The sequence below is a fragment of the Lycorma delicatula genome, chromosome 9 (genome assembly GCF_047948215.1).
Source record: "Lycorma delicatula isolate Av1 chromosome 9, ASM4794821v1, whole genome shotgun sequence".
Classification (NCBI taxonomy): domain Eukaryota; kingdom Metazoa; phylum Arthropoda; class Insecta; order Hemiptera; family Fulgoridae; genus Lycorma; species Lycorma delicatula.
In genome coordinates, this window is record NC_134463.1 from 71,169,513 (window position 1) to 71,188,225 (window position 18,713).

Consider the following 18,713-nt stretch of genomic DNA (forward strand, 5'->3'; position numbering starts at 1 on the left):
CCTGCATTACCTTCCTGGCCAGCATTGCTACGGCCGTTCAATTACTTGCAATCTCAAGCATGATCCGTGGCACTTCCTCAGGTGAAAACATATTCCTTCTGACTATTGTATGCAATGCTTCACTCCTATAACAGGATGCCTACACAATCGTTTGGTTACGGCATTTAACAAATAGATGTAAAAAAAAAATCAAACATTTTTACGTCAGTGTGTTCTCGTTAGAATTTTTGTATTTTTACTGTTATAAAAACAAATCAATATCTGATCTCTGAACATTATGTAAAATAAAAAAAAAATGTTATAATAATGATCTAACTGTATGAAAAATTTTGTTATTAGGAAGTACCTATCAACAGTTTCAGAATTGGCTCACTGATATTTATAACTCGAATTTTAGGTATTAAAGGGAAAGAGAAAAATATTTGAAAAATTCTGAATAATTTTTGCAAACAATAATGAAATATATTTTTTAAATAATTGAAAAAATTTTTCTTACGATCAAATTTGACAATGAAAAATTTATTAAAATCAGTTTACATTTATATTAATTTATCGTTATTCATATAAATAGATAAGCAGAACAAAAATGTAAAGCAGAATTACAGAGATTCAAATAACTTACGAATATAAAACTTATTGAAAGCAATTGATTCATTTTCAGGAAAAAAATGCATTATTCAAATACTCATGTAAGTTATTTATGAGGGACATCTCCATTCTTCCTTCTTTATCGGCCCATGACACATTCGCACGCGTGCGTATATAAATACTTACATAATAAAAAAATAAAGTTAAATTTTTCTTGCACACAAATTTACAAGCAACTGGCACCAGCACACCGTGAACAAACCTTCTAGATTTAGGTCAAAGTAAAGAGCAATTTAAGCTGCCGAGGCGGAAAAGGACATAAAAATGTTCTAAAGAGACAGACGTTTTAAGAGGAAGGGAATTATTTTCTTCCCGCTATACTTAGGCAATTATTTTCATAGAATGATGAAGGAAAAGTAATTATCTTTTTTTTTTAAAAATGGATTCTTAATTTCTTTGTCGTTAGTAAGTTACAATGGTTCTTTTATTTTAAATATATCAGATATATCAAATCATTTTACTCTGATTATATTAATACTACTGTTGTTATTTATTCATTCATACGTTCAGTCAATCATTTATTTCTCTTTATTATTTATTTTATATAATAATTTTAACTTTACCAATATTGTATTATTATTATTTTTATTATAAGTACTTTTATGGATAAGTAGGGGGAAGAGACTTAGTACCTGGACTCATTTATAATTTTTTGCATTAAGATTTTTTAAAATTATTTCAAACGATACAAAGTGCTAATATAAATTTATTTTTTTTTATTTTTGATTCAAAGAAAGAAAATAATTATCACTTAATTTTATAACTAATCAAAAATACTGAATTATTGAAATTTTTAGATGGGATTTATTTTTCGTCGGCTAGCCAATAAAATTATTGAAATTATGTCTTAATTACTGAAATTATAGACTCTGAGTTTATGAATTATAAACAGTAATACTGACTAAATTACCACATTTTCAACCAGTTGTCAATTTATCTATCACCATAAGAGGTAATCCCCATAATTAAAATTTAAGAAAACCTTTTTTTAAAAATTTTGTCAGCTCTATTTTTTATGTTTATTTATTTTAATGAATTCTGATCCGAATAGATAGTGATAAAAATAATTTTCTCCGTAATAGTAATAAAACGACCATCCCAACCTCGTAGGGGAAGACATCCGCCTTTTGACGCTTTAGGTCGCCATCCCCTCCACCGTTCACAGCTCTGATGGGCTTTAACGGAAGTCGTCTTTCGCCCTATAAGTTTTTACATCTCATAGTAATAAGCCAGGCCTCGTTGGGATGCCACCGATATAAATGCCTCGGTAGACATTTACATCGGTGATTTAATAATTCAGCTTTTGCCTTCGCTGTAGGCCTCGTCCAGATATCTTGACTGTCCTACATCATTGCCCTCTGAACTAGCTAATCGAGTTCGCGGAAGCACGAACCCTGCGCCTAGTTCCACTTTTATTGAGTTGATTTCTAGTAAATGTCTCCAAATTCGGGCAAATTAACAACATACCACCAAAAATGTTGTTCACAACAACGAAATTTAGTCCTAGTTCCTTTAGTGAACTCAACTTCAATTCATACCCCTGACTTAGGTTAATTTACGGACTCCGGTTTGATGTACAAGGGAGCGGCGGACAGACCTCTTACTCTCACTCAGCTCCATCGCAGAGTCCCGCGTGACATTTACTTTCTTTCAACCATCGTCGAGATGCCGCTACACCTCACAGCTGCAAGGGATCCATGCCCTCGACAGTGCAGTCACCGTTTCGCCGATAGTTAACATTTAATAATAATTAAACGACCAGTAAATATTATTAAAAATTAATCCATTGTTAACTAAATGAATAAGATTTCATAAAAATTTGCACGTAAATTTAATTAAACAAGCAGCTGTACTAATATTATGCGCAAAACGGAAATACAACATACAAATTGGTAATTTTACAAGAGAAAGAAAAATTAGAAACAGATATTTCAAAACATCTTTACTGAGATTTTTAATATTCTAACCAATGTCCAGATAAAATTAAAAATTTTTATAACATATATTACCTTTTCAAAGGCTAAATAAAAACTATTACGTAGAATTTATAAAGACAGAAATCTAACAAAATATATTTAAAAGAAATTTAATATCGAAATAAATGATTTCAAAAACTGAAATAAATGATTTTAGAAAATGATAATTTTCTAATTCTTTAAATTTCCATTTTCATCTTTAAATCGGTACCGGATTTAAAAATAAACAATTACTAATTACGTACATTCTCTAATTTGGTGGAAAATTTAAAAAAATTAGAAATTTAAAATATTAAAAATGTATTATGTATTGTTATTCGAGTTTATTATTCCGTTTGAGTATTTAATTTAATTTAATTATTTTTTTTTTAAATTTTATATCAGGTATTACAGACTTTAAAAAAATATTTACAGTCCGCATGGGAAATTCCGTTTATAAGACAAACAAAAGTTAAAAGACTAACCAGTGTCTTGATATAAAAAGTCAAAAGATACAATGGGAAAACGATGTTAAATAACCATTTTTGAGATGAATTAAAAATGTCTGGAATACCGAATCATGATTTACATGTCGAGTGAATCTCCGACAAAAACAAGATTGAAAACAAGAAAACGAGAAACGGGAGTTATTTGCAATAATGGTTAAGCTTCTTATGAAAGACCGTGACTTTTCCGTACATTAAGAAAAAACTTACACTAACATGATAACCGGAAATATAGCTTTGTTATGCACTTTATATAAAAGCTATTTCTGCTATTAAATATTCATTTGCTGACACATTTTAAATGTTTTTATTATTTATCATCACGCAAAATGAATTCGCTATTTTTATTCTTCTCTGACAGCAAACCTACTTACATTGGCTTTATAAAAAATAAATTTCGCTTCGTCTCTATTTAGTCAGATGGCGCAGACTATATTACATTTTTTACTCTTTTTTCATCAAGAAAAATTTGAAACCTGAAATTTCCGTGTATATTCCGTCAGATAGTGCAAGCTATCAGGGTTCAAAAAGTAGTAGGACGTATCAAAAGGTTAAATTATAAAATATTTTTAATTAATTGCACAAATAAATATAATAAAATATGAATTAAAAAATTGTTAAACAAAATTATATGTATAAAATATAATTACATTAAAATTAATGAATAATTATTAACAAAACAATAATAAAGGTCATACATTTTTTGTGTATTATTATGTCGGCTTTCCTGAGTAAGCGCATTCCGTTGACCTTGAGAGTATACAGAAGAAATTTTGGAGATATTTCCTGTTGATTTAGCCTACGTTAAGAGATTACAACTGGTTTTCTAATTATAGACCATTACTTTTGAATACCTTTAACTCGGACACTGTGTAAATAATATGAACATGTAATTTATTATTAGTAAATAATAAAAATTAATCAATAATATACATGAAATAAGTGTCTTTGATGAAAAAATCAATCGCTACAATCTAAAAGTAAAATGTTCCATTTTTTTTATTTTTTATTTTATGTTATATATAACAAAACAAAGTGATGAAAGATATTATAACCAGAATAACTTATTTCAGAACCATCAAAAAAACAGTTTCATTGTATAAGTGTTAGTGAATCTCGTTGTGAAAAAAAAGTGAAATCAGAAAAATGGTGAATAGTGCAAACCCCCGAAAATCATTTAGTGTGAAGGTACCCCAGAAAAAACTATTGTTTGTCCCGAATACGGAAAAATTTTAATTTTTAAAAACTTGCAAAGGTTCACTCGCCACGGGGCTGTTTCAAAATATAATAAACCATTGGTTTAGAAAAAAATATGAAAAAAAGGATAAGTAAGCTAGTCAATCATTAAGGGTGACATCTGTTTAGAACAACATTATTTTGTAATTGAAATAGCATAATTATGTAATATATGTAATTATGATATTATAAAAACATATTTTCATATCATCTACATCATATAATTTTGCGTTAATGAAATAAATTCACGGCCAAATTCTCATTTGTCCATTCATTCATTCAGTATTGATCAATCGTTTGACCATTCATTTTCATTATATTCTTAAATTAAACAACATAGAAATCGAATTGCGAACTTCTCATTTTTTAAACCGATTATTCATGAGAATACATGTTCATGTGTTACATACATACAGCGTTTAACATCTATTTTAATAAAAATAAAAATTTTAGTGTTCGCTTAAGCTTTTTAACCTATTTCTGAAAAGTTTTTTTTTAATTTACTCAAAAATAATTAGTCACGTTCCTGTATAAAAAGTTAATCCCGTGAATGACGTTTGAAAATAAAAGTTTTTCTTACCGATAAAATATCCTCCATAAAGAATCAATAACTCATTATTTATTGTTTAAATTATAAGGATATTTCAAGGGAATACAATGACATTTTTAAATGACATCATTTTACTGTTAACCGATAATATAACTCTAATAAAATGACGTATTGTTATTCGCTAGATATAACAATCGTGTCACGACCTCGGTCTATTAAACGCTCTACCAGCAGTGTCGCTCAAACTCGTAACATCTGTATACTTTATTTATATAAGTTGACATAGTTTAATCTCGGTTAAAAAGATGATCCCGCCAACTAACGTTATGAAAAAGCGAAGAACATGTTCTATTTTTCAGCGAATCGATTTTTTATTTATAAAGTTAAAAATACCGTATCACAACACGGATACAAATAAAAAATTGCCACACGATTTAGTCGTTTTCTGTTAAAAGTGACGTTTAAAATTATTCACACGGTTTTTAAACATTGAATAATTATAATAATAATATTAATAGTTTTTTTTTGTTATGTAACTTTCTCCCTTATTCCTAATCGCACGATAATCGTTATCATTGTTTAATAAAAGACATGTTTCGTATCGTTTTTAATAAACCAAATATTTTTTTAATCTATTATAGTACGAGTGTAAGTAATAGTATAACGTGTATTAGTAATTTTTGTTAATTTTACAGTTATTTTTCTCCAAATATATATATATATGTTTCCGTGAAAGACCAAAATTAGAGAATGTCAGCATTCTCCGGTTAATGTCGATACATTTCAAATACATCGGTGAAAGTCCGAAATATTTTCTTATTCGAACCTTCGCCAGTATATGTCGATAAACACAGATTAGCGCTCTGGTGAGATTCGAAACGTTAACAAGAAATTACAAAAAAAATCACCCAATACCAATCTGTAAGGTAAATAGATTACGAGAAACCCTCATAAAAAAGGAAGTTATAATTTAAGCCAAACATAACCTACGCTCGTCTCGCTCGGTAACCTCGTCTAATTAACGTTAAATAAACAAATTATATACAGTAAAACATGGTTACAACGAGTTCAACGGCTCGTTACGGCCGAGTGATCGGTACTTCCATGTTGTCATCTCGTTACCGGAAATTTTTACGCCGTCAATATCTTTTATAATACAAAAAATATACTGCATACCTCAGAAGAAGCTGTTTTAAAACAAAATATCGATGTGTTTTGTGTTATAAACTTCCAAATAAAATTTAGATGTAATTTTTAAAGCTAATAGATTTTGGCTTTTAACCAAAATTGTTACCGTTCAGTGAATTAGCAAAAAAAATTGGTATCAAGTGTACAGTAAAACTTACCAACATCATCGAGGAAAGTAACAAATGAACACAACAGAAAAATTTCTATGTCAGGTTTTCACTTACAACCTCAAACGTCAAAACTTAATTGTACCTACAAACTAATTAGCCTAAAAATAATCATTTATTTTTGTTTGTTTAATAAGTTTATTTAATAATCTCTCTTATTAAATAAGAGCGGGATTTTTTAAAATTTTTTATACTGTTTTTGGTTCTTTTCCTGTTTTATTTAGAATTTTTTATTTCAATAATGTTTATGGTTATTTTAATTATTTATTTTTTGATTTTCTTGTCAGTAATTATTTAATATTTATTATTTTATTATTTATCTCTCTTATTTAATAATCTCTTGTTTATTAATCTTATCCGTTAGTTATTTATTGAAGGTTTGACCTGGGTGGATAAAGTGACAAATGTCGAGGTGTTGCGGCAAATAGATGAAGAAAGAAGCATTTGGAAAAATATAGCTAAAAGAAGAGACAGACTTATAGGCCACATCATAATGCATCCTGGAAAAGTCGCTTTAATATTGGAGGGCAGGTAGAAGGAAAACATTGTGTAGGCAGGCAACGTTTGGAATATATAAAACAAATTTTTAGGGATGTAGGATGTAGAGGGTATACCGAAATGAAACGACTAGCACTAGATAGGGAATCTTGGAGAGCTGCATCAAACCAGTCAAATGACTGAAGATAAAAAATAATAATAATCTTATACCTGTAATCATCAAAACAGTTTTGTAGTTTATTCAAATACTCCACAAATGTATCACTTACATTATTAGTATCACTAAACTCCGTTAATTTTTTAAACATTCTTTGGCGTTTTACATTCTTAAAACACCTCGACTTTCTTGATTTCCCTATTACTAAAAATTTCCGTTTTTCTGTCCCAGTCGAATTTGAGCATAGAAAATCGTTAGCCTGACCTTTGGCTGTTTCCAACCAATACATTTTTCACCTTTAAATTTAAATGTTTTGTCGGGGGTTAACTTATAAAACAAGCCGATCTCATCGGCATTAAAAATGTCCTCTTCATTATAACCCGATTTAATAAGTAGCCAATGTTTATTCGCCTAATTTCTCACAATTGAACTGTCTACGTTGTAGACAGCAAAAAATCTGTTTTTAAAACTGTCTAACCATCCGTTGCTACAAACGAAATCTACGTAGCCGAGATTTACAGCGAATTTTACGGCCTGCATTTTTAAAACTGGTCCACTGATAGGTACATTTTCACTTCTTTTCACTTTAAACCATGATTGAAAGGCGCTATTTAAGTCGTCTTTGTCACATAGCCTGAGTTGTTTTGCTTGCGTTGACTTTATTCAAAACCACTCGTAACCTTTCTCGGAACTCTTCCGTACTGTTGAAACTGTGGATGAAGAAAGTCCATGTTTTTTGCAAACATTTGAATTTGATAGTCCTTTTTCCAGTTCCTGGATAATTTGGATTTTATCGGTCACGAACAGTTGTTTCCTTTTGACGCCCAACATCGTTCATTACAAATAAACCGTAGTTAATAGAGTATACTTTTTTAAAAATACACTGTACAGTTTTTTTAGCAAGAAACACTAAAATGAAAACGCATTCACTGACGCAACTACAATATTACTGTACTGTATTTGGCGACTGGTATCCGATCGATCACTTTAATGCAATATTTTTTGTTTAACTGATTCTATGGTACAGTACTGTATTTTTGAATTGAAATTATGACTACTGAATTTACCAGTGGGGGTAGGAGAGGTAAAATTTATCTTTAACCACGCCGCTCTTCAGACTTTCACTTAAATCGTTTAAAATATGCTATATAGTTCGATGAACCTGTTTGGGCCGTTTTGATGGATATTTGTTTGGTCCCAGTCTTTCCTGGAATTTTGCAAACAGAAAAACCCGAGTAATTAAAATACTATAAGTACCAGCCTTTGTAATACCGTAATGACAGTTAAACCTTTTGTTTATCCTTCAGATCTGACCTGAACAAGCCTAAGATAAAATGTCACAAACTTTACGTAAAAATGGTAAATGTATATTTCGTAAATGAAAAAATGGAATTTCCTTTGCGTTAAGATTATTTGGTTGTTATTTAGCTTTTTTGAATTATAGTATTTAAAAAAATGAGAATGATCCTAATAACCAAGTTTATGATTCGTCGATACCTCGCAAAAATCAAGTTAATTTACCATTAATGAGATAAAAACCAAAGAAATCCGGGAATTTTGCTTGTTACAATCAAGTTCTCGTTACAAGCGAGCACGTTATTCGCGGGTTTGACTGTATGTTATTCACTATCATTGGAGGCGGGTTTAATAAAAATATTTTTATAAAAAAATTGAACAAAGGACAAACCATCCGACAATTTATTTATATCGTTATCTTCATATATTCAGTTAAAAAAAAAATTCTCAGTTTTTAAAAAAGTTTTTAAAAAGCTGAAAATTTGATTAATTTTTTTTTTATAAATATAGTCGAATTTTAGAAAATCTCGAAATTGGTTTTATATATTCATATGAAGGTTACACATACCAAAAATCAAGTTGATATTTTCATTTATTACTGAGAAATTAAAAAAATAGAAAATTTCATTGTAACTTCCAATTAACCCTTTAACTTGGAATTTCAAAAAACCCTTTCTTGGTCTGCACGTACACCGTAAGAAGAACGAGCATAAAAATTTTCATCAATTTATCTTTAGTAGTTCTTGGTTGGAATTGATTATCATACTGTTGATAATTATCAACATTTGGTTAAAATCAAATGTTGATGACATGTTTTTATATAGATTTGTGAAAATCTTTTAAAGATTTTTCACTTTAGTTGCTTTTTTCTTTTACTTTCCTGTAGATATGTGTCTGTCTCTCTCTCACTCTCTCTCTCTTTCTCTCTCACTTTCTCTCTCTCTCTCTTTGTATGTATACCTGCGCGTGCGTGTTTAAGATAAATATCTAATAATAACTAGTAATTTTATAATTTATTATTAATGTTCTAATTATTAATAATAACAAAATAGTATTACACAAATCATTAGGTCCATTTTTAAACATTGTTTATGATTCAAGTTTTTCTGTAACAGTTATTTTCTTTACACTTCGAGTCTCATTATTATTCTGTTGTATAGCATATTACATTTTTTTATAATGCTAAATTGGCCAATCTTAATTACAAAAGAGTTTAGTGGTTACAGCTCATTAACCTAGTTATTCTGTTTAAAAGATTTTGCTCTTTTTTTAAATTGTTAAAAATTCATAAATCTTTTTATTTAGAGTTTTATCAACATTTATTCTTCAACATTCTTGTGTAATATCATATTACAGAACCCACTACTCTTTCTCCTTCTATTATCAGTTTCTACAAATTATATTACCAACATAATAAATTTAAGACATTTTTTGTATACCTAATAGAAGAATTTTCCTCAACACATGAAAAAATTTCTGAATTATGGCAATCTACTCTTGATTATTCCTTACTTTATTCATTTTTCGTAATTTTACTGTCTCGATTACAATATTCTTCAGCATTTGATATATTTATTTTTATTTATTTATTTTATTTACATTTATATAAAAAAATTATATATCTCTGAAAATAAATTTTTTTCCCCCTACTTCCCTGGGCCGGACATACAATAAAGTAAAGCTCAACCCAGGAGAGTGTCCTTTGGACAGGTCGGCCCCCCGGTTGGCTATTTTACATGCCTGCCTCTAATCCCCAGGGAGAGGTAACCGGGCCCAACTATGTCGTTTCCGTTCTTCCCCACCCCCTCCAACTCCGTGAGTTAGACTCGGTCTTGTCGTATGCTTGCCTCTAACCAGGGGGGAGGGGAACCAGCCCGACTACGTCGCCCCCAGAACTCCATCCGGTGGCCGAGGCTCGGTCTTTATTTTATTCCCACCTATTCTCCCATGTAGTCCCGAACCGTTCATTTGGAATCGGTACACCTAAGCATATCGGCCTTCGCGATTGCGGCTATCCACCCGTCCCTAAACTAGTATTTCCTTCTCCTAGCCTCCGTGGCTTTGGCACTCAACACTTCCATCGCAAATGAATTAAAACGAAATACCAATCTGAAAAGAATTGGAAATACACCATAACACCCTAGCCCTAAAACTTATGGTACATTCCCTCAAAACGTTATTATCCAGCTATGTATCTCTTAACGAGCTCCGGAACCTTCCAACCAGGTCAGAAAGTTTAAACACCTGAATTAAAACTAAATTATGTTTGATTTCTCTGGAAGTAATGCTGTTCAGTCACGGTGATTAATAGTCTAAAGAATTCACCTAAAGGTATAGATATAAATATTTCGATGGAGTTGTCAAGTTCATAGAGAATTGTATATCAGATTTAAGATCACATGTGTAATTAATTGACTGAATTTCTCTAACACATAATACAATATGCTTACGACTTGAGTAAATGGCTATGGCATTTCATATTAAAAAATAAATTTTATATTCATTTTTTAAATATTTGTATAAATTTTTTCTTAAAAAAAATAATTATTTATATTATTATTTTTTTTATTTTTTTATTGTAACTTTAAAGAAGGCGTTTATACAATATAATAGTCTTTTGACGTAAAATCAAGTAAGAAATTGTAATTAGAATTTAAAAAAAAAAAAATCATATAATTAAATTACTAAAAAACTTTTCGTCATCAAAAATGTAATGTTATCATAGTCCTATATACAAATTAATTATATTTATTATCCAATTTAATAGTGTTAAATTAAATACCTTTTATTTCCTATTTATAAAGTTAGAATATATTTTTGTAATTTTTTACTTTAATGTCGTCATAATTATCGTCTGTTTTATTGTAAATCTGAAACAGTAAGACAAAAAGAGATAGTAATACATAGATATATACAGTATAAGAGAGGGAGCGAAAGAAAAAGAGACAAAGTTGATGAGAAATAGTGTGGGGATCGGGTTGTTGGTGAAAACTCATCAAGACTTTGATGTTCTTTGATTAGCGAGTTGTATGACGATTCCAAAGGGAGGGGGGTTAATAGTGAGAATTCCTTTTACGTCCGAACATCCTCTCTCGTCGGCCGTAACGTGGTATCGTATATAAGCTATACCTTATACCTACCCCGTTTTATACGTGCAACTCGTAACCCACAAGTAATAATATACGATGTTCTGTTCGTGACAAGAAAGGAAGAGAAGAGTAACGGTTCGAAACTAAAGGGGGGTTTAGGGGCCGCGGGGACTGACTGATCGTACAGCCTATGCGGTTTCCTGACATTTACAAAGACGACCTCTATGGGCGGGAAGGTATATAACTGACACACTCGTATTAACTATCAACTCCCTTTTGTTCTCAAACGTCTCACTATCTTATGAAATTCCTAATAGAACGACTTCAATTTATTTGCTATCCTATACCGAATTCCAAAACGTTTTCACCGACCTTACTATTCACTAATAAAATGAAACCGTACACGTATTTCACAGGTATTTTCACTTAACCTTGTTGCTGGGAAACTATGTTTATATAAGGAGAAACAGAGTTTATGTTTATATCTTAAGTAAAGGATATAGTTACAGGCCCAACATGCGCGAGTGCAAATTCAGTACACTCATTCATTTACAAAGAGACATAATTAAAACACACACGCATATACTCGAAGCCCGTTAATTAAATACCCATAATTATCTAAATAAATACCCATATTATTCCCATAGATATAAACTGAATTATTTAAATGCAGTATTTTAACTGATGTTTATTATCTTTCTCGTTATACTTTTAACCGGAAAGGTTTTTTGAAGTATGAAATTTTACTAAAGTTTGCATTTTTTCGGTCTACTATGTAGAAATGTATTTTTGCTTCCTTGTACGAAGTAAAGAAAGTATGTGATCGCAAAAATTTTCAGTTTCCAGATTTCAACGGAAATACCCATTTTGACCATCCCTGAATACATTTTGACTAGTTTCGGCGTGACGTCTTTACGTAAGTATTTATCTCCCATAACTCAAAAACGATTAGCCGTAGGATGTTGAAATTTTGGATTTAACACTGTTGTAACATCTAGTTGTGCACCTCTCCTTTTTATTGCTATCGCCTGAATCAAAAATATCCCAAAAAATGCTCATAATCCCAACAAATTTAGATTTTTGACTTTTTCTTAACTGAAGTAATAAGCCCTCATTGAGAGCATTTCAACGATATATCTGTTCGAATAAAAACCGCCTTGGTGCCACACCTTGGATAAGTGTATTTATTCTGTGTAGTAATCTTGCTGGTTCATAATTCGTAGTAAATAGAATACATTCTTCAGTTATGTTTAAAGAATTTATTTTCATAAATTATAATGATCATTATATATTAACATATTTTAGATTTAGTTGAATTTGTATTACATTGTTGTAAAAATATATAATGTTGCAAAAATAATATAATGTTATTGCAAAAGTATATATAAGTTGCAAAAATATATATATATTTAAATATATAATGTATATATATGTTTACTGTATGAATTATTAATTTAGACTGAATAATATTAGAATTAGATTCATTGTAACATACACAAATGAGTCTTAGAATGATGGATAGAGACAAATTGACTGATTCTAGCGCGAATTCGGCTTATATAATGTAGATGGAGCCGAGTGAATCGCCAGAAGCTGTGTGAATGCTACGTAGCCGAGTGAATTGTGTGGAGCCGAGTGAATTGTGCGGAGTCGAGTGAATTGTGCGGAGCCGAGTGAATTGTCAGGAGCTGTGTCTCAGCAATATCATAAGTAATACATATTTTCATTGGTTCCAGAGTTATACCCAAATAAAACTATAATTAATGAAATATTTAGATCTTAGGGGAAGGCACATCCGTTCGAATCAGACTTAATCTCCTTATTTTTAACTTTTTTTTTAAATTTAAATATATTGATTTATTAATCAAATTATTAACCTATCATTGTAAAAAAAAATGAATAATAAACCAATAATAAAAAAATATGAAAAAATATCAGAAGTTTTTAATAAAATAAAATTTTATGTACTTTTGATTATAAAAAAATATGTAAATGTAATTTAATAAACGTGCAAGGAAGTCCACTTCAGATTTCTTTTTAACCCTTTAGAACGATAATGGTAGGTTTTACACTTTCACTTTCACATTTACAATTTACAATTTCACTTTCGGAAATTGTATTTCTGCTTATTGTATTTTTTATTTTATTTTTTGTAATGAAAAAAAATATATATATATAATATATGAATTTTTTAATTTGTTTCCTCTGTACGAAACTTATATATAAATGGTCCTTAAACTATGATGGCATGAATTAAAAAACTTCACCGTAAGATTTTACTCAAATGGATATGGATATAGTTATACTTTTTATCCCTATTGCAATCACAAAGCCGTTGCTAAAACTTTTTTTACCTGAAAGGGGAAAAAATTCCCGGCTAGAATCCTTCTTTCTTAAATACGAGTATTAGCATACGCTTCAGTTTGTCCACTAGTTATTTTACAACGAATTTAATTTATTGTCGTAACCGTTTAATTATCAGAAGTTAATTCTACATACGAATACATAGAAACAAAACTAATTCCGTAGTTCTCAAGTAATGCATATAATTTAAAAATATATCGGTAGTATTCATGAATATGTTAATTTAATTTTTTTTAATATTATAAAAATTATTAGAAATCAATTAATATTAAATCATAGAAATGATTTTTACTTTAAAATTATTTATATATATATATACATGTGTAACAAATATATTTCTACTTTGGATTACATCTTTTTAGATCGCATTACATTTCCTTTTTTCTTTGCATCTTCATTCCGTTGTTTCTAGTACTTTTTCATTCTTTCCCAGAGTGCTTTTTTTTGCTCTTATGTAAATTTTCTGTAGTTGTTCTTTGATTTTTCCTTTTCATCTGGTAAGAAATCCTCAATTGTTTTTCTCTTAGTTTTCTTCCCGGTACCATCCTAATTTTGTTTTTCTATCTTTTAAAAAGTTTAATAATTTTTTTGTTAGTCTCTTATCATTCATTCTATAAATACGCCCTTATTCTTCTTTTTCGCTTTCCTATTCTAATTCTGTTATTTCTTGGTAAATGTTTTTGTTATTTTTTAGCCCCTAATATTCCTAATTTTTTTTTGGATCCAAAAATTTTCCATAAGATTTTCTTATTGTAAACATCCGCTGTTAGTCAATAAGTTATTTTCATTTTACGAATCATACTTTTAATTCCTTCTTTTTCGAGTACAGCCGGTGTTATCCCTATTGCATTCAGAAACCGTTACTAAACGGTTATTCAATTATAAGAAATAATATTAAATAAATTATTTGATATCAAAAATTATATTGTGAAAATTATAAATGATTATTCCAGAAAATATATGAAAAATTGAGTAACAATGTTCAGTTATAATAATATATCAATAAACTGTGTAATCAACAGTAAATAAGGGTTTATCTCGAAGTTCTTCCTTCTTTAATAACCTATTCTACTCATGAAAGTAATGGAAAAAATCATATAAACATATGTCTTAAAATGTTTCGTTTCTGAATTACAGATGGTGAAAAATTTCGCTCGGACTTCAAATACCTCGATCAAATGAGGTCATACACAAATTTTTAGAGCGTTAATTAAGGGACAGAATTAGTAATTTACTATCGTCTTTACGTGAAAAAATCGAATAAAATAGGTCCAAAAAATACATTCTCGTGAGTAGTTATTTGTCCGCATTATGGATGCAGCTGAGCAAGTCAAGGACAGTCCTGAAGAACTAAAAAGAGTAACGAAAGCAGTACTGAAGCGTGCAAAGAAATGTATTGAAAATGGCAGGATCATTTTTGAAACATTTATTTAAAATTGTTACTATATGTACTTTGATCTAATGTACTATTTTTTTTTTAAATTCGGATTTTTCTAACCTTTCTTTGTTTTATTCAAAATATCTTTCACCATTTTTTTTCGGAATTAAGTTTTCTACAAGTTTTTCTTTTAAGTTTTTTGTGTTTCCCATTTAACAAAGTTATTGTACGTGGGTTTTACCCTAATTTATTGGTTTAAAGACGTCTCGCCCTTTCATCCGAAGTCCCGGATTCGAATGCCGGTGAGGCATGACATTTTTCACACGCTACAAAAATTGTCATCCATCTCATCCTCTGAAGCAATATATCTAAACGGTGGTCCCGGAAGTTAAAAAAAAATTGCTTTTTCACTCCAGAATTTTCAAACACTGCTGCAGATACGGTTCTAGGACCTAGCCTATTCGATTTTCAGGTCAAAAACCATAAAAAATTACCAATTTTACCCTTTAATTAACGTTTTTAAAATTTCAGTACGACCTCGTTTCACCGGGCTAGCTGAAATCCGAGTGAAATCTTTCGCTAGTCGTAACTCGCAAACGAAGCACTTTAGAACATATGTTGATATGATCTTTTGCTATTATTTTCACAAGTAGAATAGGTTACGAAAGTCCCGGAAGAACTTTGTGATACACTCTGTATAACTCAATTTTATCAATTCGATCTAATCCTCATAAAGAAGTAATTTTACTTCCACTGAATCTCTTTTAGTTTCTCTATTTACTAAGAGGAATTTATGCGAAGAATCGTCATATACGAGGGTATTATCCGCAATTTATTTATATTTTTGTTTATGTTGGTAGTACTGTCGTGTTGCGTAGAAGACCCATGCGTACTTTAATTGTTGTTATGTCTGTGCAGGTTTGATGCTGCAAGGTTAGTTCCATTATCGCTGCCCTGCCGTTAATCATGGCTGCTCCTCTTTCTGTTTGCAACAAAGAAGAGCAACGTTTAGTGATCCGTTTTTTGTGATCGGAAGGTGTATCAGGGGCTGAAATTCATCGAAGACTTTCGGTACAGTACGGGAACAGTGTGTTGCCGCAACGGAGTGTGTACAAATCGATTGAAAAATTCAAAAACGGTCGCACAAGTGTTACGCACGACGAAGGAGCCTGACGACTGTTTACCGCCACAAATGAGGAAAACATTGAGCGTGTAACGTGACATGGTTTTCTTGGACAGACGAGTAACTATTGATGAAATGGCACATCGTCTGCAAATTAGTCACGGTTTTGCCTACGAAAACATCCACAACAGATTTCGGTTTCACAAAGTCTGTGCAAGATGGGTCCCAAAACAACTCACACAGTCGCATAAACAAAAGCGCTTGAACATCTGCCAAAAACATTTGGATCGCTATGGTAACAAACGGGACATCTTCTTAGACAGAATCATCACTGGTGACGAAACATGGATCCATCATTATGAGTCGGTGAGTAAACGGCAGAGTATGGAATGGAAACATCTAAATTCACCCTGTACCAATAAACGAGAACATTTGTTTTCAACAGATCTAAACCTAAGTGCAATAACTTACTAATCCGTTTCAAAATTATTAAATTATAAAGTAGAAAACTACCAGCCTGGTTCATAAAAAAAATAGCCAACTTTTTTTTAGGCTCAAATTTATAACTTTAGGTATATTATTCAAATTGATTAATCTTTATTATTACCTGTATCCAGAAAGGTAAGTAAAATCCAGAACAACAGAGTAATGCGGCGACGAGTGATAAAGTGGCCCATAAGATACCGATGCTACTCAGGGATGAAGCCATCTGAAATAAAACAAAAAGACACCAAAAAATAAATAATCGTTAATATAATTATAAAAATTTTAATAATTCGTATAAATCTATCGAATTTATTTTAGTTCAACAGTAGAAATTGCGTGCGTTACCGCTTTAATTTTTTTAAAGTAAAATAGCTTAATTTTATAATGGATAAATAGTTTTAAATGTAATAAATGAGTAATTTTCTTAGGTAAAAGTACTAACTTTTAAATAATTTTTTTAGATGTTTAGGTTAATTACACGTTTTATTATTAACATTAATAGGATCGGCAATCTATTAAAAATCTTCAATCCGGTTCCTCCTCGTTTATGTAAATGCATTTTTTTAAATTATTAGTTTTTTTAAATGTAGGAATCCTTTTTTTCCAGATGCAGTAAAATAATATATCATTTGCGGCTCATTTAATATTCAAAAGTAAAGATATTTTTTAAATAAAATTTAACTTCCTGAAACTCAAAATTAGCTTAATTTTAAGGAATTTAAAATTTTCCAATCGCATTAAAAAAAACGAATTCATCATATTATTTATTATTATTATATTTATTTGATAAAGAAGTTAGTTAAATTTTACTTTTTCAGGATAAAATAGAAGTATCTTTATTCGCGCGAACAGAGAATTGAGTAACTTGCGATACGAATAGTTTAAGTTGACCTGTGGATGACGTAATATTTTAAAATTAAGCTCTGAAGGAATTTTTTTTCTTAATAGATTGCATTTTCACCTTTTTCTTTCTTTTACCTGTTTAGCCTCCGGTAACTACCGTTTAGATAATTCTTCAGAGGATGAATGAGGATGATATGTATGAGTGTAAATGAAGTGTAGTCTTGTACATTCTCAGTTCGACCAATCCTGAGATGTGTGGTTAATTGAAACCCAACCACCAAAGAACACCGGTATCCACGATCTAGTATTCAAATTTCACCTACTTAAACTGCATTTTCACCTACTTGAAACTAACCTAACCTTACTTTTTACTTGAAAATAAATTTCGTACTTTTCAAACATCATCTTAAAGGCTTAACATAAAAATAACTAACATTGGTCGACCTCTTCGTAGTTTTAGCGTCTTACCTTTTCATTGGGAAGGTTCCAGGTTCAAATCTGGTCAAATACGGCATTTTTTCAATGCTAAAAAATTTTTATATTTTGTTCCAAGACACAAAAAAAGATTGTAAAGGTTAAGTACGCCTTTTAGCTAAAATTATTAGAATTTTAACTATAAAAAGAAATTTAACATTGAAATCACCTGTTCAAGTACTGCTAGTTTTTTTTATTTATTTATATTGTAATTTCTTTTATCTATTTTCTTTATATTATAATGTTAACTACTAAGCTTTATATTACTATCTTTCATTTTATACGTTTACTTTTTATTTTTTAATAAATTATTTATTTTGGGTAAAAATATTTAACAGTAAAAATATTTACAATACTATATCTTCTAATCTGCATAAATTTACTGAGGAGGCATGAATCAACATAAATTAATAGGTTGTACTGTATAGATCTGTTCTTTTAATCAAATCGACCATCATTATCGTATTACCGCCGTAAAAATTCAATTTGAATAAATATCACTTTTCAACATTCATTGCTTTACATTTTTTTTTTCTTTTTAGATTTGATTGAATAATGGAGGTAAAAATGAGTTTATAATGTAGCAGGAGTAACATATGTGCGAATTATTTTGCACTGGCGATTGAGATGCTAAACAGGTGTTTTAAAACTTTATATATATTATTAGAAATGTTGGCTGTTAACGTTAAAGAACCCTCTGAAGTTTTTAACAATTTTACTTTTTATTTGAAAGTAAACTTCGCACTGAAAACTCA

General features: G+C 29.9%; 1 protein-coding gene across 1 annotated transcript in view; it reads right to left on the minus strand.

Moving 5' to 3' along the window:
* The window catches only part of LOC142330568 (LHFPL tetraspan subfamily member 6 protein-like), a 182,836-nt gene extending 165,972 nt beyond the window's left edge, over nt 1-16,864 (minus strand). The window contains exon 1 of the mRNA XM_075375942.1: nt 16,763-16,864. Coding sequence (XP_075232057.1) covers nt 16,763-16,864 — 102 coding nt within the window. The remainder of the gene's footprint in view (nt 1-16,762) is intronic.
* Between the last annotated feature and the right edge of the window lie 1,849 nt (nt 16,865-18,713).